At 27.1% G+C, this 26,799-nt stretch overlaps 4 protein-coding genes across 6 annotated transcripts; 3 read left to right on the forward strand and 1 right to left on the reverse strand.

The window, feature by feature from the left end:
* Window positions 1–131: 131 nt before the first annotated feature.
* On the forward strand, window positions 132–1,898 carry LOC118065296 (kinase D-interacting substrate of 220 kDa B-like). The gene is made up of 3 exons (XM_035080477.1): window positions 132–1,179; window positions 1,255–1,420; window positions 1,501–1,898. The coding sequence occupies exons 1-3, from the start codon at window positions 1,113–1,115 to the stop codon at window positions 1,706–1,708; spliced, it is 441 nt and encodes a 146-aa protein (XP_034936368.1). The 5' UTR covers window positions 132–1,112; the 3' UTR covers window positions 1,709–1,898.
* Window positions 1,899–2,047: 149 nt separating this feature from the next.
* Window positions 2,048–5,459, reverse strand: step (cytohesin steppke). 2 transcript variants are annotated; one of them, XR_004690156.1, is made up of 7 exons: window positions 5,012–5,459; window positions 4,610–4,683; window positions 3,364–3,972; window positions 3,173–3,284; window positions 2,768–2,995; window positions 2,431–2,710; window positions 2,048–2,332 (listed from the first exon to the last, which is right to left on the reverse strand). XR_004690156.1 is itself a non-coding variant. In XM_035080476.1 (6 exons), exons 1-6 carry the CDS (start codon window positions 5,085–5,087, stop codon window positions 2,553–2,555), a joined length of 1,257 nt encoding a protein of 418 aa, XP_034936367.1. In that variant the 5' UTR covers window positions 5,088–5,459; the 3' UTR covers window positions 2,048–2,552. The 2 variants fall into 2 exon arrangements, 1 of the variants encoding a protein (XP_034936367.1); XM_035080476.1 differs by having other exon boundaries at window positions 2,048–2,710.
* Window positions 5,460–6,187: 728 nt separating this feature from the next.
* Window positions 6,188–10,982, forward strand: LOC118065298 (polycomb protein Sfmbt-like). Of its 2 annotated transcripts, XM_035080478.1 has the most exons (4): window positions 6,188–6,818; window positions 7,335–7,630; window positions 7,757–10,012; window positions 10,093–10,982. In XM_035080478.1, exons 1-4 carry the CDS (start codon window positions 6,803–6,805, stop codon window positions 10,420–10,422), a joined length of 2,898 nt encoding a protein of 965 aa, XP_034936369.1. In that variant the 5' UTR covers window positions 6,188–6,802; the 3' UTR covers window positions 10,423–10,982. The 2 variants fall into 2 exon arrangements, with proteins under 2 accessions (XP_034936369.1, XP_034936370.1); XM_035080479.1 differs by lacking the exon at window positions 6,188–6,818 and having other exon boundaries at window positions 7,490–7,630; window positions 7,746–10,012.
* Window positions 10,983–12,159: 1,177 nt separating this feature from the next.
* crp (cropped) lies at window positions 12,160–19,381 on the forward strand. Its single transcript, XM_035080490.1, has 7 exons — window positions 12,160–13,114; window positions 13,182–13,422; window positions 16,106–16,463; window positions 17,589–17,739; window positions 17,920–18,203; window positions 18,289–18,737; window positions 19,027–19,381. The coding sequence occupies exons 2-7, from the start codon at window positions 13,337–13,339 to the stop codon at window positions 19,334–19,336; spliced, it is 1,638 nt and encodes a 545-aa protein (XP_034936381.1). The 5' UTR covers window positions 12,160–13,114; window positions 13,182–13,336; the 3' UTR covers window positions 19,337–19,381.
* The last annotated feature ends 7,418 nt before the right edge of the window (window positions 19,382–26,799 follow it).

Genomic DNA, 26,799 nt, shown 5'->3' on the forward strand with positions numbered 1-26,799 from the left:
TTTGGATAGGGGGAGTCAGTTGCCTCTCTGACTTCAGCCCAGCCTTAAGCAGAGAAGAGAGACGTCTCTCTTCTCTGCCTTAAGGGACTTTAGTCGTGAGAGCATTGCTGCGCTACCTGTTGAGTCAAAAAAGTGTCAAAATCCATGCAAGAACACCTCAAATTTGCAATGACGAACTGTGATTATCTCATAAAAATAATTTTAAAAATCCAAAAAATTAGTGTACATATCTCTCTACTAAGTTTTCTAGTGCTAGTGTAGTAATTATTACAAAATAAATTGTTTTCCAAGTCGTGGGCTGATGACAGCGAGAACCGCCATGGCACCTCAAAATCTAGTGAATTCGTACTTAATTTTAATCTTTAATAATTATAAAATAAATAAATCACGAATATTCGTGTAGATAGACATAGAGAATGATATAAGCTTCCATTTGGGACCTAAGCTGAAAAAAATTATTCATTTTCAACGACGTGGTTGGTCATGGCAAATTACATAGTGACTTTCTAGGGAGAAATCTGTCTACAGCCTCGCGTTAATAATTTTTTTGGGTCGGCGAATGTTTGCCGAAAATCAGTCGTACCAATTTTTGACTGTGTAGTTGGCAGCCTGCGGGCATTAATTAAAAAAAAGCGAAAGGCAACTTAGTGTGATAAAATGACGGAGGGCGCTGCAATCGTTTATTATTGAGTTATGATAATGTAGAAAACATAATTATTTGGAAAATAATATTTTCTTAACTGTAAGATTGCGCCTCAGGATAAAAATTTTAATAGTACAGAAATTGTCAAAAGTCTCTTTAAAAACAAACATTTGACAGATTATAATGTTAAAAGAAGAGATTCTTGAAGATCACTTACATGGTCACTGGAAAAGAATGCAAACCCATTTATATCCATATTCAGAGTTAGCAGAGATTGGTGTACCAGCAATGAATATTGGAAACGAAGCTCATATTCTTACGTGGAGTGTCAAGCAAATGCAACAGACAAATTAATTAGTCAGGTGAGGTAGCCGAAAGATGCGATTGAATAAATCTATTGCCAGCAGCATTGGTAGTAATTTAAATCGCTTTGGAGGTGCTCAAGATTTAAATAAAATGCTACTGACTGATGATTACTTTTAGTGATGTTAATCTACGCAGTATGCGACGTTTAATGAATGTTTTTTATGTTATGGGTAATTTTTGTTTCACATTTATTTTTCATATTTTAAAATAATTGAAATATATTGTGATAAATTTTTTATTTGCAGGAAGACTATTAAAAGCATTCCAGATTGACTTTAATTGGTATCATTTAGCTAGTTGGATCAATATTACTGAGCAGTGGCCTTTTAAAACTTCTTGGATGATTCTTCACTATGAAATGTATGAAGACACTTTTGAAGATTCAATGTCTTTGAAGACATTGTATGATAAGTAAGTATTGATTCAATTGTCTGAAGACAAATGTTTAAAACAAACAAATTGAATTTGAACTTTTTTTTTTGTTATTTTAGAGTTCGTTCACAAATTCCAGTACTTAAAAACGTTCAACTTTTCAAACGAAAACATTCGCCGACCCATTTTTTTCGCAAAAACGAACAATTTGCCATTTTTAAAATGATATATATTATGTATCAAATACTTGTTGTTTCTTTTTTATCCTGTTTAAAAAAAGCGAATCTGCATTATGTGACAGTATATTTTTTATTTACAGTAAAGTGAAATCGTTTCCTAACTGAATACGCAATAAAACGTTTATCCACAAATGAAATTCAAGATTCCTTAATATTTATTAGATATATGTTTTGTAAAGCATAAATAGTGAAATATTGCCGATATCACATTTATAATTAAAATATTCATTCAATTATAATATATTACACATGAAATTTATCATGAAAATTCTGTGAATATCACGGAGCATATTTATCACTTGAATTTTCTTCGCTTTCAGATCACGCTATCATACATTTCATCGGATTTTTTGTCATTAAAAATACCATTTATTCATGTAATATTAACTTATGTATACGGAAAAATATCCAGCAATACAGATCTATGTAAAATAAATATCTTTTATACACATAAAGCAACGTATCAACTTACAAAACATGCGTTTTAATTTCAATGTTTACATAGGAAGAAGTGTTAAATTATTGTAACCATATCCCCGCCAAAAGTTTACTGTTATATATAAGATTTGTGAAACTTTCAGCACATATATGGTGAAAAAACATTCAACCCTAGATAGAATAATTAGATCATCTCTAATCACGTTTTTACTACCCTCGCTTTCGGCTCAGGTCGCAGTCTTATTCATGGTTTGAGTTGGTCTACTTTTCCTTCCTAGGCATGAAATTTACTATTTGAATGCCATTCATTTTACAATTTTTAACTAAAAATAAAAGAATTAAAATAATGAAATGACTAATGACAATAATAACCTCTCATTCTTATCTTAATGCCATTTCATTCGACATTTTTAGACGAAATCGCATGACTAAGAGGATTGTACTTTGATTTTTTTACGTTAATAACAATTATTCCTATAATTCTATATATTTTTCTAATTCTTCGTATGAAGATTGGTTTTTTGAGCCTTTTTTTTTCGTGCAGCCAGCATATCGTAAAACGGATTATGTGATATACTTTGTTTAAGACATTTTATCCATTCATCTTTTTCTTCATCTGTTGCAGCAGACATTCTATATACAGTATGTTTTCCTAAACATTTAACGATTATTAGCAAAAATAAAAATAATACTACAGCTAAATAATTACCTTCCACAACTTTTCCTTCACTATCTGTTTTGCAAGCTTTAATGAATTCAGAACCTGCTGCATACAATTCGAAGCAATGTGGTTTATGTCTATCTTGAACTTCTCTAACTTGAATATTTTCTAAAGGAATTATTCCTCGTGGTTCTTTATCCGTAGTATATTCAAAATAATACAAGCAATTATCATTTAAAATAAACCACCTTCTTTTCCAACTTTTATAGCGGCCGCCTGAAAAAATTCGTTTCAATAAGTAGCATATAATAAAAATACTAAAAAAAGCATCTTGGGGCGTACAGTTACCTGCTGTCTCCACCAAGGTAGCAAAAGCATAAAGTTATATATGTATATGTATATAAATATATAATGAGTACATTTACAAATAATTATTATTTCTATTTATATTACCTTGTTTCCAAAGCCAACCTTCTTTATCAGGATTGAAAAATGTATGCATTAAATCATTCCCATCGTCTTCAGGTATTTTAAAAGGCTCTGTTTTTATACTCTCATAAAGACTCTTTAAATGAATAATAATATTTTTGTAGATTTCTTATTTACCTTATAAAAATATCAAGGATAAAACAAGGAATACGTACAACAAGTAATTCCCGAGGTAAGTCTCCCCCATTGTTTATACCTCGGTTCATAGTAATAAATTGTTCAATACTCGGCTTATCTTTAACACTTGGGTTATGTAATGAAGTATTTAACATAATTATGGCAAAACTCAAAACATAACATGTATCAGTATTTGTAAAAATATTAGGATTAAGTTGACAATATCTCTGTGCAAAACATTCCATCATTCTATCAATTTTTTGAGCTTCCCCTGGCAATCGAAATGACCAAAGAAACTGACGAAGAGCTTGAACAAGAATTAAATCTGTAAAGTCATGGAGTTCAACAAATGCTCGTAATACGCGTTCATTAAAATCGTGTCTCTCGCCTAGATAATCGCCAATAGCAGTTTTATTAAGACCTTCGCCTTTATATAGAAACTGAGAAACATCTTCTGGTGTAGGCGATAATAAATTATGCTCGATCAGGTACTCAATGCCTTTTTTTGGATCCATGTTAAATTTTTTACGCCCAATCGACATTTGCTTTGCTTTGTTCGATGGTTTATTAGATTCCTCCATCGAGAACCCTCCTCCTTCCATTGCTTCCATTTCTGCCACAACTTCTCCGAGCTCATCCTTTAATTGCTATAATTCATTAATAATAAAATTATATTATAAATGTATACACATTTCAGATTTTTAGCATGGAAATATAATCATAAATTTTATCGGTTAAAAATTAATATGAATGATGACTAATTGTATTCTAATCAATCAACTACGGAAGTGATGTTGTTTATAACAGCACATCTAGAAGCATATGAAACATGGACGAAGAAAATCAAAATCAATTTTCGTACGAAATAAAATCTTTTATTTTTCTAAACATTTTACTATTTTGTTAATTAATAAATTTAAATGAAAGAACTAAATTCTCTAATGTCGCGTATTTCGTAAATTCTATACCGAATATTTGAAATTACTCGTAATTAAGTTTTATCTGTAAATTTGTGATTAATAATAATCTTAGTTTTCAAGTTCTAAAAGCAAATAATATTACAAGAATTGTTTCAATAATACATTGAGCAAGTTCTGAATGATACTTCAATTTAGTAATCAATCATTTATAGACATAATATTGTACATAACCAGCAAATGTTTGTATTTTTTGTTTCATGTTGTTGTTATTTTTTATTTTTAAAAAATTTTAATTAAAAATAATTAAATTTATACACAAACAATTTTTTAATTTTTCTTTAACTTATTGTTCAAAAATATCTACCTGAATTTCTAGTAAAAGTTCAGTCTTCTTCCGACGAATGTCAATAAGAATTTTCTGCTGTTCTGGTGTAAGCTCTGTAACTCCAAAAAATATTTCTAAAAAATACTGCATAAATAACCATTTGGAATTCTTATAAATTATATACAATGATAATTTGATTACATGAAAAACAAAATTATTCACTTGAACTTTCGTTGTTTTGCATAATAGCAATAGTATAAATAGCCAATAACAAACAAATAATAATAATAATGATGATAACAATATGTATGGAAACATAGCAATAATTGTTTAAGATACCGTAATTTATTGTCACATTATTAATATATATGCATTAATGACAAATATGTATGACTCGTATGTAAGTATCATTTATATATATGGATGTATGCAATTTATTACCTGTTGTACCAAATTGATCAACTTGTTGAGACCCAGAATTAACGGTGGAATTAACTGAATCTAACGCTTGCCACATCTCTGAAATGTGACTTAGCGTTATAAATGTAAACTTTTACTGAAAGCGAACAATCTGAATGATTGCTGCCATTTTTATTGACACAGAATTCGTTGTATTTGAAAGTGAGTATTGTTTACACCAGTAGCACTAAATTTCTGAACTAACGTACAAATGAATATGCCCAACATTGGACGTTCGTACAAAAAGACAGAAAGTTTTGATAAAATCCAACAACTTTTATACACTTGACATTTTTGGGAGTTTTCTATGATCGTACACTATGGCTAGGGACGGCTCCATTTTGCCGTAACTATAATTAACATTTCATCGCGTAACGTTGGCTACATGGATTCTCTCACGCACAATATCACAGTCGATGACGAAATGGTATATTAGTATTTGTTTTTTGGTGTCTTCAAATATAGAACTGGTGATATTCGAATTGTATGTACTGAAAAATGGTTGATAAAGTTTCACACTAAACTGACTATTTGCTGAAACATGGTCGCTAACGTCAAAGTGAATTATAAATAATTATTTTTATTGTAATTTTTTGTTTTTTATAATAGTAATTGCGAAAAACAATACACAGTATACAGAACTTATAAAAAATGTTACCAAGACATAGAATTTATTTGTTTTTATTCTCTTCAATATTAAATTTATTTTTTCATTATTCCATGTAAACAATCGGAAACAATTTTTTTATAGTTAAAATTTTTTTGCATTGTAAATGAAAACAGAAGAATCAGCGTAAACCCGTAATGAGGGTAAGGTAGCCTATTGATGAACCAACTAAATATTCAGTAACGTAATAAAATTATTATAATCTTTTATATATCCATTAATAAATTTCAATAATTCTATTATGGAAATTTTGTACATAATACTGTAATTTACTTCTAAAATTTTTATATTAGTGCATAATAAATTTTATAATAAAAAAAATTTCCATTCATTTGTTCTTAATTATTTTATCATTCACCTTTTACTGTCGATCCATTTCAATTTTCAAATTTGCGCGGTAGCTGCCATTTTTACGATTAAATAACCAGTCAATTAACCGACAAAAGAGCTACAAACTAAAAATGCTAGTAATTTTCCATCACAAGCATGATGGTAACAACCATGTTTCAGTGAAAGTTTGTTATTCAGTACTAGTTTAGTGCAGTCAATCATATTTCAGCATCTTTTTTAACATCACTGTGCCAGATTCTGTATTTAGGAACTTGGTACAATTGATTCCAACGAAAAATTTAAGTTCACCATATCTCTTTCTTCAAATAAACTATACCTAAATACATGTATATACATACATATACAATAGCAAACATAATGTGTCTGGATATTCAGTAAAAAGTTTTTTTATTTGATGTTTCAAGAAAATATAAAATCTATTTTTACTAAAATTAGAAGTACATATAAACAAAAAGTAAATACATGATTACTTGTCTACTCTACCTTCTGTTTTCTAATGTTGTGTACTCAGCGTTTAATTGAGTTTAGCTTATTTAAAGTGGTGAATAAGTCCCAATTGTTTTTGTTACAATACAATTTTTTAAGTATCAAGGCAAATGGAGAGAACAATAAACATAAATAAATTGGTAATACTACATTAAAATCATCATTTAGAGTTTTTGCTGTCAAAAGTATGAGTGCAAAGATTAGTTTTCGATAATATTGAATGAAGAACATACAGACCCCGTTATCGGAGATTCAGTTGAATCACAAATATGCAAGCTCCAAATGGTTTGTAATTAATAATATTTTATATCTTTATTTTTAATAATTTTGACATTTAAATATATTTTAAAAAATTGTGAAAATTTGAATACCATGCTTTATTAATATTTTTATTTGTTTTATATATTTTTAATAAATTAAATAGATAAAATTTTTTATCGATTGTTAGAATAAAAATTTCATTACAATAATAGATTATTAATTTTAAAAATATATCACGTTGTTAAAAATATTTTGAGAATGAATTGAAATATTCCCAGTAATGAAATTTTTATGATTATATATTGTTTTATTATTATTAATCCTATTAATTTTGTAATTAAATGTTTTTATTGTTTCTTTATTAATTTATAATTAATTGAAAAGTATACCTATACATAATCAAATAGCACGACTAGTGTTACATTTTTTTAAGCAAATTGTTTTGTAATGCGTATAATACATCATTTTTTTAAATATTATTTATTGTTATTATTATTATTGAAATAAATACTAACTCTTGATGAACTTTTTTTAATTCAGGAATAAATGTTTGTGTCAATCCGGTGTATACTTCTATACCTGGCATTCCTGAACTCGGAATGGTATGGATGGGAGACATGATGGTTCATGGTGAACCGTCACATGAACTTATGATAGATTCAAGGCATGTTACTGAAAGTTCTTTTTTTACCCATACTTCACATTCCTTTGAAGATATACGTAACAATCAAGTGGCTCCAACTACTATGATCAGATACTTACCTCAATCGTTCACTAATCAGTGTTCAGAATCTAATGAAAGTATTAAAAATTTGGAAAACCCAGAAATAGATCAGGTACATCAAAATGCATATATTCTTTGTATTACAATAAGATTCTTAATATCAGGTTTAATGATATTTTTTTAAAAGTAGTTTTTATAGTAATTAATCAATAACAATAATATAAAAGCAATTTTACAGGAATACAGTCTTCGAGAAGAGAATGAAGAAATAAGGGAATATTTGACACTGGACGATTACATAGAAAAAGACGACGATGAAGATGATGATGAAAATGGACAAAAACAAAAACACATTGAAGAGGTTGATGAAGATGATGAAGAAGAGCGTGGAATGATAGTGAGTAATGCTGCTACTCAAACCACTCAAGATTGTCGTAATCGTAAAATAAAACCTATAAAACATCCAGGTTTAATACTAAAAACTCCTATTGCCTATCAACCTCATACAGATTTAAATTTTATTCCGATTCGGAAAGATGGGATTGCTGTATGCGAAAAATGTGGAGCAATAGGAGTTAAACATGCATTTTATACAAAAGAAAGAAGATTTTGTAGCCGAGCATGTGCTCGATCTTCAGAACATACTATGCCTACAGCTGATTCAACATACAGCCCGTCACATTATTTCGATCAACCAATTATTAACTCTTCAAAAGATGAAAAAGTAATGTCACATAGTGATAATTCGTCAAATACAAATAAAACAGAGTTTAGAGAATATTTATGCTCAGAAAATAAGGATAATGATGAAGTAATCACAGAAACGGTGATGCCTGAAGATTTACCAGTGAGACGAAAAAGAACAGCAGATATGGCAGGATCATATGATTGGACACCACAACTTACTGAACCGGGCTTCTGTGCAGCACCAGTATCATGTTTTAAACATGCTCCCATATCAGAATTATGGGATAACATTACTGTTGGAATGAAAGTAGAAGTTGAAAATACTGATTGTGATGAAGTTTGTGAAGCTTTTCCTGATTCTTTTTGGGTAGCTACTGTCCTCAGAATATCAGGATACAGGGCATTATTACGTTATGAAGGATTTGGCCATAATGCTGATAAAGATTTTTGGGTTTCACTTTGTTCTAATGACATTCATCCAGTTGGTTGGTGTGCTACTATTGGAAAACCTTTAATACCTCCAAACACAATTGCTAATAAATATAAAGACTGGAAAGATTTTCTTATGAGACGACTCACTGGTGCTAGAACTCTACCTACGAATTTTTATAATAAAGTGAATGAAAGTATAAAATCCCGATTTCGTTGTGGTTTACATTTAGAAGTTGTTGATAAGAACAGAATTTCTCAAGTTAAAGTTGCTACAATACAAAAAATTATTGGTAAACGATTGCACGTGAGATATTATGATTCTCCACCAGAGGATAATGGTTTTTGGTGTCACGAGGACTCACCGCTCATACATCCAGTAGGATGGGCTAAAAGAGTTGGTCAAACACTTGATGCCTATCCGGAATATTTACAAAGAGTAGCACAGGGACGGTTATGTTCAGATGATGCTACAGAAAATTTATTTCATGTGCCAAAGAGCCATATAAATTTTAATTATTCATTTCAAGAAGGAATGAAACTTGAAGCTATTGATCCATTAAATTTATCAGCAATATGTGCTGCAACCGTTATGCAAGTCTTAAAAGAAAATTATATAATGATAAGGATTGATAGCTATGATGAAGATACTAATGGTGCTGATTGGTTTTGTTATAACAGTAATTCACCGTGCATTTTTCCAGTTGGATTTTGCGCTCAGAATGGTCTACCGTTAACACCTCCGAAAGGTTGTGATCCAACTACGTTTAGTTGGAATGCATATTTAGCAGAAACGAATGCTCTACCAGCTCCAGTTCAATTATTTAATCGAGAAATTCCACAACATGGTTTTATTGAAGGAATGAGATTGGAAGCAGCTGATTTGATGGATCCCAGATTAGTTTGTGTAGCTACAATTACTAGAGTAATTGGTCGATTACTGCGTGTTCATTTTGACGGATGGGAAGATGAATATGACCAGTGGTTAGATTGTCAAAGTCCTGATATTTATCCAGTAGGTTGGTGTGACCTTGTTGATCATAAACTTGAAGGACCACGAGTACTCACTAAAAATATTAGTCCAACAGTAAAAACACCGAGAGGCCTTAAACGTAAAGCAAAACGTAAAATTAAAAAAGGTGGTAAAATAGTATGTTCTAAAAATATTTTATCCCGCCATAGTGAACGGATTGATGTTCTCAAAGGGCGTGAAAAAGAAATAGAACTCGTAGAAGCTACCAAGATTGAACGAGCTCGTGAATTTGAAAGTTTACCTAGGCAAGATGAAAAGGAACCTGAAGCTGCTCAAGCAGCTGGTCCTGATCAAACTTTACCAACAAGCGGTCAAGAAAATCTATCAAAATTAATACAAGATGATGTTAGTATAATCAAGTTTTTCATTACTAAATATGCCTTTTATTTTATCATTCATTGTAATGTAATATTTTTCATTTACAGGTTAGCTCAGTCAATAGCAAATACATTCCGAAAATAACAGACGGATGGATGAAAAATTCTTATTGTAATAAGTTAATTCCTAACGAATGGAATGTTTTCGATGTGACTCAATTTTTACGTATAAACGATTGTGCAAGTTACTGTGACAATTTTAGTAATCACAAAATTGATGGCAAAGCACTTCTTGCTCTCACTAAGGATCAAATAATAGATTTAACCGGTTTCAAGGTTGGCCCATCTTTAAAAATATTTGATCTTATTCAACAGTTAAAAATCAAAGTAAATCCAGCTCAAGAAAGGCTAAAATTAGGTCTCAAAAAACTATTATAATATTAGTAATTATATAGTTTACAGGCTTTAGTATTATAAGTTAGAAAGATAAAATTATAGTAAAATTGTTTATTATAAAATGAAAAATAATTTTCTATAATTTCAGTTATTATTTCAGTTCATTAATAATTGTAATGTTTTTCTCATCTTACTATTCAAATACAAATGATTATTCTTATTATTACCATCATTATATGATATGAATAATTTTTAAGTATGTGATGATTAATAATGATTATAAAATTGACAAAAAACTATAAATAGTCATCAACAATATAAAAAGTTCTACAATCTGATTTTTTAAAATATTTCTATAAACAACAATTAATAAGTCTATTATAACTTTGAAAAAGTTTTGATATGCGTATATCTTTTTTACATCAATGAAAAAATGAACAGAAAAAATGTATCAATAGGAAAAGAATCAATGAAAGACGATGATGAAAAAAAAACAGTTTATTTGAAGACTATCATAGAGTAATCTATACTAGTCTTAATGTCCTTCCATTGACGTTTACTTGTAAAAATCTTTCATAGTAATAAAGTGAAATAAGTGTCAATAATTGAGTAGTTTATTTTAGTCATAAGTATTCAATTTAATAATAAGTATAAGTATTAAATTTGTATTTTTAATCATAAATCGTAAGGGTTTTTGTTTAATTGTATTACTTTCAGGTCACATAAATCTTCATACGTGAAAACCCGAAAAATATTTCCTTCAAATATTCAATTCTAGATAAAATTTGCAATCATAAGTATTACTATATTAGAAGTGTATAATTTAGCACAATCGTTTGGATAAAATATAAATTATAAAAAATTCATAATTTTTGTGATATAATGCTTTGCTATACTTATGCTTACTATAATTTGTAAGAAGTATAACTTATATTGAAAAAGCCGTACTATTCTAATGTAAATGTTGCTGATTCTTTAAAATAAATAAGTAACTATTTTATAGACATATTCATATCAAAATTTATTCCATAACTTATCATCATTTATTCATTGATTTCATATAGTTTGATTTATGGAATTTTATGTATATTTTAAATACAACATAAATTTTTATAATAAAATGCCAGAATAATTTTTATTCTTTATATAAATTTAATATCTTCAAGTAACATTGATATGTAATTTATAAGTATCTACATAAATACTCCACTCAATTTTTATAATTTTTTTTACATGGCAAAAATATGATGTTAAATAGTGGCATATTGTCTAAGTATGATTGAAAAATATTTGTATTTATTGCAAAAAATAACAAAAGACTCTACAGTAGTATAGATAAAAATAGTATACACTTATATGGCTATACATGTGATTATTTTGCGGTTACTAACAAATTTAAAATAATTATACATAAAAATAATCCAGCAGTAGTTTAAGAAGTAAAACAAATGTGATTTATATAATTCGGGAATTGACAGAAAAATATAAATTATATTAATTATTTATAACTCCATAAACGGCGATGTGAGTCGACATAATTAATAGTTGTATGTGTGTAAATGGGCGGGGCATCAGCCAGCTGGCAGATGTTTCCCGCGCGGTCGCATGCTTTTCGTTAAAAGGTAACCTCCGCAATGAGCAAATAGTTCATTTGTGATAATGTTCCTTATGAAATATTCTTCTTCAGACTAAGCGTTATTATGATATTTTGTACTAAATTGAGTTAAATTAAATACTTAATTATAAAAATATTATATTTATTTTATCCAAATAATGGTGACATGTAATACAGCAATGCAATTGACTTTGTATACCTTGTGGCACAGGGATGAATACTTCGAAACGGTATCCCGTTTTATACGTTGTCATTCTACTCGAATATTAGAGCTTTGCTTATGAAGTTAGATATGTTGTTCACTTAAGCGGAACTGTGCTTCCTGAAATTATGTAATAAATTATAAAAAATAGTACAAGTAAACTTTTATTATAATAATCATTAGTATTAGAAATATAAGTAGTTATTTTAACATTTTTATTATTTGCCCTATATTACTAGTACAGTTATACGATGCACATTTAAATAACCTGAAATAAAAGTGGTATACTAACCATCGTGAGAATGAACATTTTTTTCGGAGTTAATATATAAATGTGTTAATTTTATTATAGTCGTACTGTAAAGTATTGTGAAAAGTTTGTTGAATAAATAAATAGTGAGTAGTAGTTACAAACGAATTGAAGTTATCGAGCAAAAAATGAAGTAGTGGGGATGTTTGCAAATTGTTTCTGAAGAAAGTACCCTAACTAGTTACAGACCTGGTACCGGCAGCGGAGTGTTTCACGACGTGTAGACGAAATCCTCAGCTGTTTCCCGCCAAAGAACGCCATTATAAAACTTCTGCAGGCTTTATAATATATATCGCCAAGTAACTGTTTTGTGACTCGACTTAATTCGATTATAGTGTATGTTACAGTGTGTATTGTAGGCGCAAAATAACCATAAAATACTTAAAAAATTATAAGATAAGTGTTAAAACAAAGATTTTAGTGCTTAAATACTTAATTATGTGTAAATGTAACATCTTTGAAGAAAAAGTAGCACGAAGGTATACACACTGATCACATACCAATATATATACATATATATATATACATATATATTTTATGTAGATGTATATGAATTCATATGTATTTATTCGTGTATACATGTATACATAACACTAATTCTATAAACGTAAGTAAATTCCGAATAATAATATTGTTACTTATGAAATATTTTTAATAAACTTTATTATTTACAGTTCATAAAAATCTAGATGGGAATTTTCATTCATCAGTTTCAATGGATTACGTTTTGTGTGTAAGGATAGTGGAAAGTTTAGGCAAAAAAAATTGGAGTGAAAATAAATATAACAGGGTAGATTACATGTGAAATACTTGCAAATATTGATAAGATATGTCAGTGTTTAATAATAGTGATGGAAGAGTTTTTATAGAAGAAATTGTTCAAACGACTGAAATACCAGAAGAAAAAGGTTGTAGGTGAGTTTGCTTTGAAATAGTTTTTTTTTTTATTTCAAATATTCATACATCATTATACTAATTACACATTACTCAATAACAAATTTGTAACATTTTTCTAATAAATATGAAAGAAGTGATACACACATAGACATATATATTGCCTGTACACACACACACACACACACACACACACACACACACACATGAATATAAATATAATACCATTTTCAATTGGTAATCACAATATAATATATTATAAATTAACCAATTTTTCTTTTTATCATTAATGTATTTGCAATTAGTAGATTTAATACTGTAATTATTAGAGTTGTATAATACAATTTGTATGGTTAAACAGAAAGAATTGATGATGTCGCTAATATATAATTCATTATAAAATAATTATTTATGATAACTAAATTTTATCAGTTTTTAATAGAATAAACTGTAAAGATATTCATACAAATTTCAGAGCATTCTTGGAAATGCAAAAATTTCATCTAGTGAACAAAAATTTATTAGAAGATCAGTAGTACCTAAATTATATAAATACATCTATTAATATATATTGAGTTATAAATGGACTAACAGATTAAATATAAATTTTTAAATAATTTGGTATATTTAAAAAAAACCCAGTAATCACTCATATATATGTATAAATTGATTTAATCATATGATAAACAGTGTAAACATTATTTAAGCACACTGTATGAAAAATATTTAACTGTTTGTTCACTGTAATAAATTTATGATACTTAAATTGCGGATATTTATTGTTGCCCGCACTATTTAATATTTGGATGAACTAATTTTTTTATCATTAACAAAAGTTCTATGATATTTGTATATCGTTAAATTATAAAATACACTAAAATTGAATTACCCAGACTGAATAGGTATTAGCCGGACAAAATGAAGTTTTTTATTGAATAGTTGTTAGTACATATATTTGAAAAAAATGTTAAATTTAAGTAGTCAATTATGTAATTGTTTCTGTTCGAAATGTTTATGTATACAAATACCAATTAATATAAAAGTGTTTGAAAAAATTGACCAATTTCGATTGTAATCAATAACAAAGTCTATAGATATTCAAAATTTGTTATTTATCCAGTTAAAGTATTGACAATACTTAAATTAAAAAAAGTATTATTAAACATGTTAAATAGACAATTATTGAAGTTATGATCTAATAGTATTCTGTACGTAATCATATTCTGAAAATTTCTGTTTAAAAATGATTTTTTTCATTCAATATTAAGTTCTTCAGATTTATTTTTAAAATAGATACATGTGTTTTAATATGTTATATCTTCTTTGCAATCTATATTCTAATAGTAAAATTTTTAAAAAACTGAATATTAAACATGTAACGAGTAGAGTAGCAATTCTAGTACACAGCTGATATAAGAATGAAATAGTAACGCCATGGTCGACGCGTGACACCAGATTGGTAATGACCAGCTGAGTGGCGCCAGACGTCAGCTGGCTGTGACTCACACGCCTAAGAATGAGCCATGATATAAGCTCTGCCTAATGTCTAACTATGAATATAGATGTGAATCTTGCGCGCGCATATCTAAACATAAGATTAAGTTATTATAGAAAACATTTAAATATAAGTAATGTTTGAAAAAAATTTTTAATAATGTTGAAAAAATTTGTAAACATCGTAGAGAATGATAATGATAATAGACAGAATCATTGAAAATGTGAACTTGATCTCAATAGCATTTGTTGTTGATTAATTCTTTCATTTTATTAAAATTTTTTTTTAAATAAAACAGAATAATTTACTTGTTTACTCCAATAATTAAAATTATCACTATTAAAAAGAATCATTTTTAAAATATATTTAATGCATTTTTTTTTTGACAGCTACAAAATTATCTATTTTTATTATAAATATATTTCATTAAATAAATTATTTATTTATTAATATGAATGATTGCAATTTTATTTCACTTAAATTCTTCAATACAATTATAAACACAAAATACGTTCTTCTACCTACCAGACACTTTTTGTTTCACTGTCATTGAAGTTTTTTGTAATGACCAAAGGATGGTAACTCTTTAGATCAGAACATTTTCAATGATTTGGAGAAGAGTAAATGAACAATGACTCAGAATTCCACGAGAAATCATGCATTAAATGATAATTTGTTGTATCTGAAATGTTAATAAATCATATAGAAGTAAGCTTTGTCATAAATTCATTTGACAAAATTTACAATAAATTCTTTACCTAACTGTTGAATAAAATTTACATCATACTTTAAATTATTTTTAAAAATAATTTTCTCAATATATATTGGAATAATTCTCTACTACATTAATACCATGTGTATCAGAATCTAAAACCACACCATCATCAAAATACATTCAACTACGAATGATTTTTAGTAACAACTGTGTATTGCTTGTAATAATCAAATGAAAATTATGTAAATGAAATGTGTAATATTATTATTATCAACAAGTACATATTGTTCATAAAATTTTCCTATTCTTTATAATAATCGAACTCATTTCCTAACTTAAAGTGTGTTTATTGTCATATCATGTCAAATATTAAATTTAAACACTAAGTTTCATAACTTTCATACCACGTAGCAGAATATTTTAGAATTTAGAGTCAAATACATAATTATATAAATTGATGTGTATTTATTACCAATCATTTCTTTCAATTTCAGTATCAACGATATCAACGAGAATTATCCTGCTACAGTTGCAATTGTTGAAGTGCATAATTCAGAACACGAGGAAGATAAAAAAAATTTCAAATTGGGAATAAAATTTGAAAAGAACGACGTCGACGAAGATTTAAATAATACTGTATATTGTAGTCATATTGAAAATTCAAGCCTTTCATACAATATTATCAATAACAATAACAGGGTAGTATTATCACGAAATCACATGGAGCAAGAGAAGCGGATGAGGCGAGAGATCGCCAATAGCAATGAACGACGACGTATGCAGAGTATCAATGCAGGATTTCAGTCATTAAGAACTTTACTTCCCCATCATGAAGGAGAAAAGCTATCTAAGGTGAGATAAAATTAATTGTATCATTTACTTACTTATGTAACGAATTTTCATCATATAAAATATTATCTGGTTCATCGATTTTTAATTACTGATATTCATGAGTAAAACATTCTTAGTGAGTTCAGTTGAGAACGATGAACTCTAATAGTTCATAATGATTGAAATTCGTTCTCACTTCTCATTTCTTTGTCAAGATTCCAACTAGTCAGATATTAAATCGAATAGATCCTATCGAAATTATTTCTGAACATCTACTATATAAAAATTTAGAAATTACTACTGACAAATATTAAAAATTATATTTTTGTGCTATTATTTTTATGATTTAAAAAAAAAAACTCATTTTCTTTTGGTGTATAAAATGAAATGAAATCTTTTTCTAACAGATAATTTGATATCATATCTGAAAATTATTTTACATACAATTGTTTATATGTGTGTCTTATATTTATTTGTTTAGAAACATTTACAAAAAATAAAGAACTTGACGGTTGTTTTCTGACGAAATTGGATCAATATTGCTATGGCTACACCTGGTATATAATAGTTATGAGATAGCACAACATAGTAGTAAATTAAAATTCAACAAACATTTAAAATATTAGATATTTATACTTATACTACATATTTTAATATTTTGACAATTTATAAAATTTTTTAGTATGAAAAAAATGAATATTAGAAATTGAACTGACTAAAGTTTATTATACAAAACTTTGTACATTTATAATTAATCTTTTATATTCTTTTCAAAATAACCAATTGAAAATAAGAGTCAGTTGTATAGTTTATAAATATATTAAATTGTATATCTATTGTACTCAACTCTGGCACATTTAGTAGTTTTATAGATTGAAATAATCTAATTCTATCTGAAGATATACAATGTGTTGTGTTTATTAATAATTAATAATAGTATATAAATTACAATTCGGCTATAATATTATGTTTCGAGATACTAATAATAAAACCAGCGAGCACACAGGTTGGAAAGAATTATAATTTTTTTTCATAGAAATACAATTAATGTAACATGTTAATAATAAATTTATGTTGTTCAATAGACTAAAAAAGATCATCTTTTTACATTTATCACATTTTTACATATTTCGTAAATCATTTCAGGCAGCCATTCTTCAACAGACCGCTGAATATATTTATCAACTAGAGCAAGAAAAAACCCATTTACTTTCTCAAAATTGTCAACTTAAAAGATTATTAAATCAACATGAAGGTGGAGACATGCCAATAAAAAAACGAAAAGCTGAACATCAAGGTATATAATAAATTTTTAATAATTTTATATGTACCTAAATAAATGTATGATATTACAATCAATCAATTGCAAAGAATAAGTTTTAAGCAGTGGTATCTTTCTCCATTCTCATATAATTAACTCATACAATATTACATTTAGCATTATTTTTCTTAAATTATGAAAATTGAATAATTTTAGGTGTAGTCGTAAGTTTACCAATAAATGTAAACGAGAGCAGTGATGAAGGAGTTGGCAGCATATCTCCAGATCCGATTTCTGTTATTACTGTTTCTGCAGATAGTCATTCTACAATAAATACTTCAAATAACGTTGGCATCAATAATGAAGTTATTGAGTTGAAATTACAGTTGGAAAGAGAGCATCATCAAAGATTGCAAATTGAAAAACAATTGAGAGCAATACAAATGCAACTCTACCCAGATAGATATCAAGAAAAACCAATAATAGCGTATCAACATGAGGTAAAAAAATAACTCTTGTTTTCTATATTTAATGATTCAAAAGTATTCAAAGTATTTTTTTTGCTTATTCTTATTTCTTTTCAAGATATTACAACATGCTGACAATATAATAGCACCTGAGACAGAGGATGTTGTAACTGGACTTCAAGTTGTATCGGTTATGTCAATTCCGGCTATAGGTTCTACGCAAACAGTAGAAACTACTGACCAAGAACCATCTTCTCCTCCTCTATCACCACAACCAATTGAATTGGTAGCTGATGAAATAATCAAAGAAGAAGACTCGTGCCCTGATTCTCGTAAAATAGTAGCTTTCTCAACTTCTAATCAAGTATTTACTACAATTGAAGACCATGGAAATACTGAATGTTTTTCACCGATACAAGTACCTTATAAAAACGAATTTACTAATTCAGCCACATCGTTTACTGCAAAAAGTCCTACAAGATCCTTTTCACCACCTACAGAACCACAACGGTTACCTAGTGTTCTTGAAGCTGCTATGAAAGCAGAACCGAAAGTTGAGGTCGAAAGGTTTGTATAAGAATTATAATATCATATTAAATAATGATTTAAATTTAAAAAAAAAAACATTTATTTTTTGAATCATGTATTGAATTTTTAAATATTATTTAAGTAGATCATAAAAGCTAAATCCAAACTCTGAAATTATTATTTCAAACGAATCTTTCTCTTAACGAATATGTTCTTTATTTATTTTTATTCTGTTAATTTTATCGTAATTATTAAGTCTTTATCTTTCAAATATAATAAAAAATGTTTTCAAAGTTTGATGTATTTATGCTATTTACTTTTTTTGTAGACTGCCTTCTCCTGCTAGCTCTCTTGAAGAGGGTACGTCTCAAGCAAGACTTTATCTAGCGAATACATCTCGACAAAATCTAGAAACTATTGTGGAAGCAATTCGACATCTCGAAGGTGATCATCTCTTCAGCGACGAACCAACGCAAGATGTGCCATTAGCACTGACTAATAAACCTACGGCTAGTTCACAAACTAGTACACTAAACAAACAACGTCTTCTACATACAGAAGTTAATAATATTTTGCATTTTCAAACTCAACAACAAACTCAGCAACGACCTGGTGTTATTGTTGTTAAACATTCGTGATCATCTTTTTTTTTTGTTGACCAAGAATTAGGAATAAACAAATGAATATCAAAATTAAATTCACAGATATTTAATTATAGATCATTGTATATGTATAATATATATGTATGTATGTATGTATGTATGTATATATGAATATGTTTACGACTATGTACATATATACATATATGTATATATCTACATTTGAGCATAAAATAATTTTTTTAATATTTAATATACTTTTTTTTTGCTTTCCATTATGATTAATATTTTTATCATTATTACTTTTGCCTTTATTTCGGTTATTGTCATCATTTTCATGATTCCAAGATCTATGAATATTGTCATTGATAGCAACTATCATATATTTTTTTATTATTTTATATTTTGAGTTGTGATTTGTTCAAAAATTTTCAAAAAAATATAATATTAAAAATCTATAAATATTAGTATATGCACTAAAAAAATCCTACGTGTCTTTTATTTTATTTTTAATTTTAAAAAATCCACGTAAGTTTTTTTATAACATTTTTCAACGATAATTTGAAACATTCACAATTAAAGATTGAAAAATTTTCACTACAAACAATATTACGTGCTGTTATGTATATATTTTCGAAAGAGTAAATAATCACAAATATCTTGAATAGTTTATCTAAACAAGATTTATACTTTATCACTTGTTTTTATAATTCATTTTTCCATTTCTAATGGTAATTATTTAATACATGTTTCATCGAATCAACAATTATTTGAATTTTTAGATCAATTGTTTAATAATAGAAACAAAAGAAAAAATTCTATGCATGATTACTATTTATTATATTAAACCAATTAAATGATGTAAAACTGTAAAAATGATATTTTTCAACATTTCATAAAAACGTGTAAGACATCTTGTAACTCCACAAAATAAAATTTTTTAATTAACTTGTGCCAAATATCAAGTATTAAAATTTTCTTATTCATGAATAACAGAATGGCATATTACTGTTGGTATATTATTTGTTACAGCAAAAAGAAATTGGAATTTAAAAAATTCCTTTTTAATGAATAAAAGGTAAAATAATTACTTTAAATTAATAAAAAAAAAACTTTCAAAATAAAGAAGTACACTACATTTATAATAATGAGAAAAATGCAAAAAATAAAAGTTGAAAATATTTTAAGAATACTAAAAATAATATATTTAACGAATGTTAGTTCTTTTATAAATATTATATAACACATGTACATATTTTTAAGTACTTGATTTATTAATTAACTATGAATAAAAATTTTACATTTGGGTTGCAAATAGAAACATCCAACAATTACAATGGCATTTATCGATTTTCTATACTGATTATGCATAAATTTTGCGAGACTGATTTAGAGAACATAAGTACTAAGTAATAACAGACACCATAGTTAGAATTTTTAATACTTATCAATTAAAAATGTAATTTAATCTGAATATCATTTGAAACTACAAAAAATACTAAATTAATTACATCTAAAATTCTTAAAAACTAAGGCTATAATTTTTATTTAAACAATTTCATATAAAAAAAGTCAATACAAATTATTAGTTGAACAAAAAAACTGTTAAAAAAAAAAATTCTATCAAACGTTTTATTTTATAAAAGAGAATAGCAACTCTAACATGGAGTATGCGGACAAAAACTTTAGAACTAAATAATTTGGTTTATAAGACTATTATTATTGTTGGATTGTTAATAGCAAAAAAATAGATAATTTTTCAATAGTCAAATTTAGTACATTTTATAGGTTCTTACCTAACTGAAATAAAATAATAATAGTAATAATAATTATTATAATAATAAAACATTAAAAACAATTGTGTATGCATTTAAAATGCGTTTATACTCCAATTTGAATGAAAAGCATTTATTGATGTACGATATTATTGCACACAAAACCAGTATACGAATAAAAAGTAAATATAAATATTAATTTTTTTAATTACAATAAATGGAATTTAGTAATTAAAATATCTTTTTACTACTAATGTGACAAAAATTTTTGTTATAAATTTATCTTTTTAATTTTATAAAAACAACGGATTACATATTAAGTATATAATGTAAGATGTAAATCAATGTTAATCTAATAATTGCATATATGAAAAAATAAATTTATTATCATCATTGATAAAAAAAAGTAAAGTAATAGATGTGCAAATGTCATTATAATTGTAATGGTACATATAAATATGAATAATACAATGTAAACATTAAAAGTTTTTTAATGGAATCAATAAGAATAATTATTTCGTTACTTTTAATAATGTTTACAAAATAGACTTCGATAGTGTTGGAATAATGTAGAATAAATCATCATATAATAAATTATTCATTTACGAAATTTGTATTAAATAATTTAATTCTCAATATCTACAAATCTTGGCCATTTAGAGATCTTCAAAACATATCGTGATTTTTTTTTAGAATAGAAAGATAAAACTAGATTGTCTAATAGAAAAATAGTTAAAGATCTAAGTTTCGATGTAGTTTTTTTGTTTCGAAATGTCTGTACGTATGTATGTGATGAAAGTTATAACAAATTTATAATTTTTCTTAGCATTTATAGTCCAGTCAATATGCACTATAAATTTGAAGTCCGTTGAACATTAATCGATTTAATTTGATAACCATTTGTTAAGTAACTTCAGTAAGCATTTACAAAAATGTATTTCTTTGTTTATAATAAATTCTTTTTTTTTTAAATTAAATATTTCAGAAACAATTTATCGGAGGTCAAGACATAGTGCATATCATTTTTGAAGTTCTTCATGGGGAAAAAAATAAGAGCAGTCTCAGTTTTCTACGATCAATAGTTCTTGAGATATTTAATTCTATATATAAAAAGTACCACTGTTTTTTTAATCAATTGTAGTTCATTATTAAATAAATTTTTAAAGTTTCTTTATGTATAATCGAAAGCTGCATCTGTGCTAAATATATCAAACAACTTAGTATTATTTAAGTGTCATTACTTTTTAAAATAAAAGATTAAAGTGCAAATTGAATAAGATATCATAATACAAATTTTTATTTTTTATCTAATAATAATTTTCTTCAGATGTAACTTGATTATTTTTGGAAACAGAAAGTTTTTTTCGTAAAAAACAGTAAATATTTTGAAAATTTATGAATAAAATTGCATGAACTTGATTGTTTGTGAGAAAAACCGGTAAAGTTTTTCCTAGAAAAAGTGACGTAGGGATTACCTCTTCTACTTAGGAAAAAATTAAAGGTCATGTATCTGCCAAAAAATGCTATTAAGTGAAATACTAATAATTTTGATCAAGCTCCGTTTAAAAAAAAATTTAATCCATTCCAAGTTTTTTAGAAAGCTCTTAACTCGAATGATATTAATAGTTATCAATAAACAAAGTAAATTCTTTGTTCACCAAAAATAAATGACGATGTTTATGAATAAATGACGTATGTTTAAAAATACAAATTTTTTCATCAAATTGATATGATTATTGAATAAATTATTTAATGTTTTTAAAAATGAATTTCAGATATAAATTAAAGTTCCAAGATTTCTCACATTAAAATTGATTTGTGATTTAAAAATTTCTCATTGAGATATTTTGTAGAGCAAAGTATTGCAAATTCATGAAAAGAAGATTGTCTCTGATTTTTTTAGCATTTTCACAACTTGAAATTATCAGAAAGTAAAGTTAAACATAAAAAACGGTAATAAAATTTTTAAATATCATAAAAGTTAATCCATTGAAGGTATCAACTGTTAGTTCAATCGAATGAGGTTGGAAATTGCCATTTTGACATAAGTGAATAAAACTAAAAGTGATGTACTATCATATGTGCGAAGTCAGAATGCTGACTGCTAGCTAGGAAAGGAAACACAAGTCATAAAAATTTTTCCTATTAAAAATATTTTTCATTTTTGGTTGAATCATGAAAATCCGGCTTTTTAAGAGCCGGTTTGTAGTTTGTTAAGCAACGTGTTTCTGTAGTCGAACGATTCAAAAATGGTAAACATCATCCGTAGCAGCAGAGAATAAAGATCTTTACATCTCTATTTTCTGTTCGTAGCAATAATGATAAAAAGTTACCATTACTTCTGTTTATAACTATTTCATCGGCTAATTTATCAAATATTCCATTTTCAAAATAACAGCTAACAGCGAAAATTTAAAAATGATATACATTAAAAGAAAAAAGTGATGGAATATTTAATAGCGGAATAATTGCGTTATTAATTTAAGAAAAAGCTTCAAATTGATGGATTATTATGATTTTTATTATCAAATTTATTATGTATTAATATGACATTTGTATTCCAATAATATCACAACACTTCTTAGTCACAGTACTTTAGGAGATTTTATCACAATAGAATAATTAGGAGTATAGACATTTTTGGTACTATAATCAATCGAACCCTTCGAAATGATACGAATAATTCACATTCTATGCGATAGTAGCACTATTATTTTTTTCAGCCCATTTGCCATCAAGCCACTTTTCTACATCTAATCCACTTCTGTTTTTAATGATAAAATAATTATTCTCAATTTGTTATTTTCTTCAAGTTTATCATATGCGCCAATATCTTCTATAGCATTATCATTTTTATTAGGTATAAATGTTAATAAGGAAGCTCAATTCCAAGTCGGTGTATCCAAGCATATAGTGTAAAAACAAATACACATAAACTCAATTTCGAGTTTATGCTGGCCATGTGGTTAGAGCGCAGAGTTCTACTTTACTGGGCAGGGTTCGATCCCAGTCATAACCACTTTTTTTTTCTAATTTATTTGTTAAATTTGCATGTAATTATAATATTAACATGCCAAAATGAATTCTCACTAACGATTTGATTTTTTTTTTTCAATTATTTATGTAATTTATCGACGCCAAGTCGGAAAAAATATGAACAGGGTTATAAATACTTTTTTTACTATAGCTCTATGAACGTAGCTTTTTTTTTTGCAATTTAGAAATATTTAGAAGTAGTTGAAACAATCCACGCGGATTTCCGGCACTTCGCCGACAAGCTCTATCCCCACTCTTCGTACTCAAGCCTGCATTATACAATTTATAAACATAAACCTAATCTTAGTGATGATGTGTTAGCTCTGTGGGTAGAACACCAAGCTTTCATTTTACCGATTAGGGTTCGATCCGAGTCATAGCCAATTTTTTTTCATTAAAATTTTACATAAATGCAATAATTGGTTGTTTATATTAGTTCAAAATTAATTACTATAGTCTTTTGGAGACAATATTTTCTAAAAAAAAGAATTCATAGTAACTCGTTCTTCACCCTCAGCTTATTTTCAGAAAAACAAGTTTTTTTTCGTAATTAATTGGAAGAAAATTTTAATAAAGTATATATAAATATATAAAGTTACTTAGACGAAAAAAAGGAAAAAAAAAATTTGCTATGACTAGGATCGAACCCTGCCTGGCAAAATAGAAGTCCAACACTGTGACCACAGAGCTGTCAGGATAACAATTCTATTAATTATGCTTGTATAAATTATAAGCTGCAGGCTTCGGCACAAAGAGTGGGGGTAGAGCTTGCCGGCGAAGTGTCGGAACTCTCCGCAAATTGTTTAAATTGCTAATATTTTTAAATTATTTTTGAAAAAAAACTACATTTATATAACTGTACTAAAAAAGGGTTTATGGCCCTGTTCGAATCTCTTCTCCCTCAACGTTCATTAATTAAAAGAATTATAAAAAAAAAAACTTAAATTCTTATTAAGAATCAATTTTGGCTTATTAAAATTATAATTACATTCAATTCCACTAAAAAAAAAAGAAAAAAAAATTGGTCGAGATCGGAATTGAACCCTGCTCGGCAAAATAAAAGCCTGGTTCTTTAACCACAAAGCCAGCATATTTCCAATTAAAATTTCATGTTTATTCATCTTAAACTACATGCTTCGATTCGTAGACTTGGAATTGAGCTCGCTTGTTCACATTTATACCTAATAGAAATAATAATAATGGATGAATATATGTATTTTAAGTTATTTTCAGGTATTACATTAATTAATGTTCAATGAGTATCATCATATTCATTTATATTACTGCAATAGTCATCAAAGTGTAGGGCATTGTAATGTGCCACACTACATTTACATCACAACATGTATTACTTGTACACACACATATACAAATTACTCGCCAAAATGCAGGGGGCACCATCAGTTCTGGATACAGATTGAGCATTTTTTCAATATGGATGACTGAGGTCATCTGCGAGCATAATGCTGTCACCTATTGGAATTTTTTCAAACTAATTACCGGAGAAAATCATCTGGAATACAATATTTCTAATTATTTCTAAATTATTTAATTTTATGCTATAAATTGATTTCTTTGATATTCAGATAAGTAGCAAGGACTGACGCACACACGAATTTTAGGCGAAAATCGTATAAAAATAAAATAATTAGTGATTTTTCATCTGAATGATGTGGCCGCCATCTTGGAATTTAAGCGCGGCAAGTCAATTCATAATTTGTTCATTATTCTTTCTAATTTTTTTAATAAAAATATTCACTACATACAAAAAATTGTTGTTTACGTCAGTCCGGCATTAATTTCTCTGTAATTTGGTACTTAATTTTATAGAAATAATAGTAAATTGGCGAAGAAATTAGAAATATCCCGATCCCATGTATTTGGATAGGGGGAATCAGTCGCCTCTCTGACTTCAGCCCAGCCTTAAGTAGTCTTTCTACTTGGAATCAGTATAATGTGAGCCAATGTATTTTGTTTATCTCAAGTAGGTAGATAATAAAAGAAGATTAACCTGTTACACTGACAGAAAAAATGTGATAGCTAGAAAGTATACTAGCGGCAAACACAAAATATACTCAATTTGAGTATAATTATTTTTTGATGCAAGTACATTTTATATCAAAATGAAGTTTAACGTGTACTGTACAATCATAATAACATTAACTTGATTTTAAATTTTTCATCACTCAATCCTAATATAATATTAATTTATACCAAGAATAGCGATTACTGCATTTTTGTAAATATTTTGCTTATCTCAAGTAGGTAGATAATAGAAGAAGATTACAAAGTTTACTTCAGTTGATAATATAGTTTTCTTACACTGAGAATCTTCCTTACTTACCACAAGTGTATTTTATACGGAGATCCCGTATAAAGCGTACTTATGCTAAGTATAATGCTGTTTTACACTTTAAACACCATGTTCTCACATTATGAATCCTTTTTTATTAATAAAAAAATACTTGTTACTTGATTCAAGTATATCAATTCTTCACTGCAAGTATATTATATACTTAAATTAAGTATACGAAGTACTCATGCTAAAATTTTTTTCTTATTAAATTTAAAAATTTCAAAATATAAATAATTATATTAATAATAAAAAAGTTACTGTTATACCCATTGGTATTGGTCAATTTAAATTAGTGACCATTACTAATGAAGTAATTTAATGATTAAATATTCAGT

This window comes from Chelonus insularis, unplaced genomic scaffold (assembly GCF_013357705.1).
Source record: "Chelonus insularis isolate UGA/USDA-ARS -01 unplaced genomic scaffold, ASM1335770v1 contig_294_pilon, whole genome shotgun sequence".
Classification (NCBI taxonomy): Eukaryota; Metazoa; Arthropoda; class Insecta; order Hymenoptera; family Braconidae; genus Chelonus; species Chelonus insularis.

Coding starts and splice junctions, on each gene's coding strand:
- LOC118065296 (XM_035080477.1), top strand. CDS start 1,113: ATGATTACTTTTAGTGATGTTAATCTACGCAGTATGCGACGTTTAATG. Junction 1,180..1,254: donor GAATGTTTTTTATGTTATGG/GTAATTTTTGTT, acceptor TTTTATTTGCAG/GAAGACTATTAAAAGCATTC. Junction 1,421..1,500: donor TTGAAGACATTGTATGATAA/GTAAGTATTGAT, acceptor TTGTTATTTTAG/AGTTCGTTCACAAATTCCAG.
- step (XM_035080476.1), bottom strand. CDS start 5,087: ATGTGGCAAGCGTTAGATTCAGTTAATTCCACCGTTAATTCTGGGTCT. Junction 4,684..5,011: donor TGATCAATTTGGTACAACAG/GTAATAAATTGC, acceptor TTGGAGTTACAG/AGCTTACACCAGAACAGCAG. Junction 3,973..4,609: donor AACTTTTACTAGAAATTCAG/GTAGATATTTTT, acceptor AATGAATTATAG/CAATTAAAGGATGAGCTCGG.
- LOC118065298 (XM_035080478.1), top strand. Junction 7,631..7,756: donor AAAACCCAGAAATAGATCAG/GTACATCAAAAT, acceptor GCAATTTTACAG/GAATACAGTCTTCGAGAAGA. Junction 10,013..10,092: donor CAAAATTAATACAAGATGAT/GTTAGTATAATC, acceptor TTTCATTTACAG/GTTAGCTCAGTCAATAGCAA.
- crp (XM_035080490.1), top strand. CDS start 13,337: ATGTCAGTGTTTAATAATAGTGATGGAAGAGTTTTTATAGAAGAAATT. Junction 18,204..18,288: donor TAATAGCGTATCAACATGAG/GTAAAAAAATAA, acceptor TTTCTTTTCAAG/ATATTACAACATGCTGACAA. Junction 18,738..19,026: donor CCGAAAGTTGAGGTCGAAAG/GTTTGTATAAGA, acceptor CTTTTTTTGTAG/ACTGCCTTCTCCTGCTAGCT.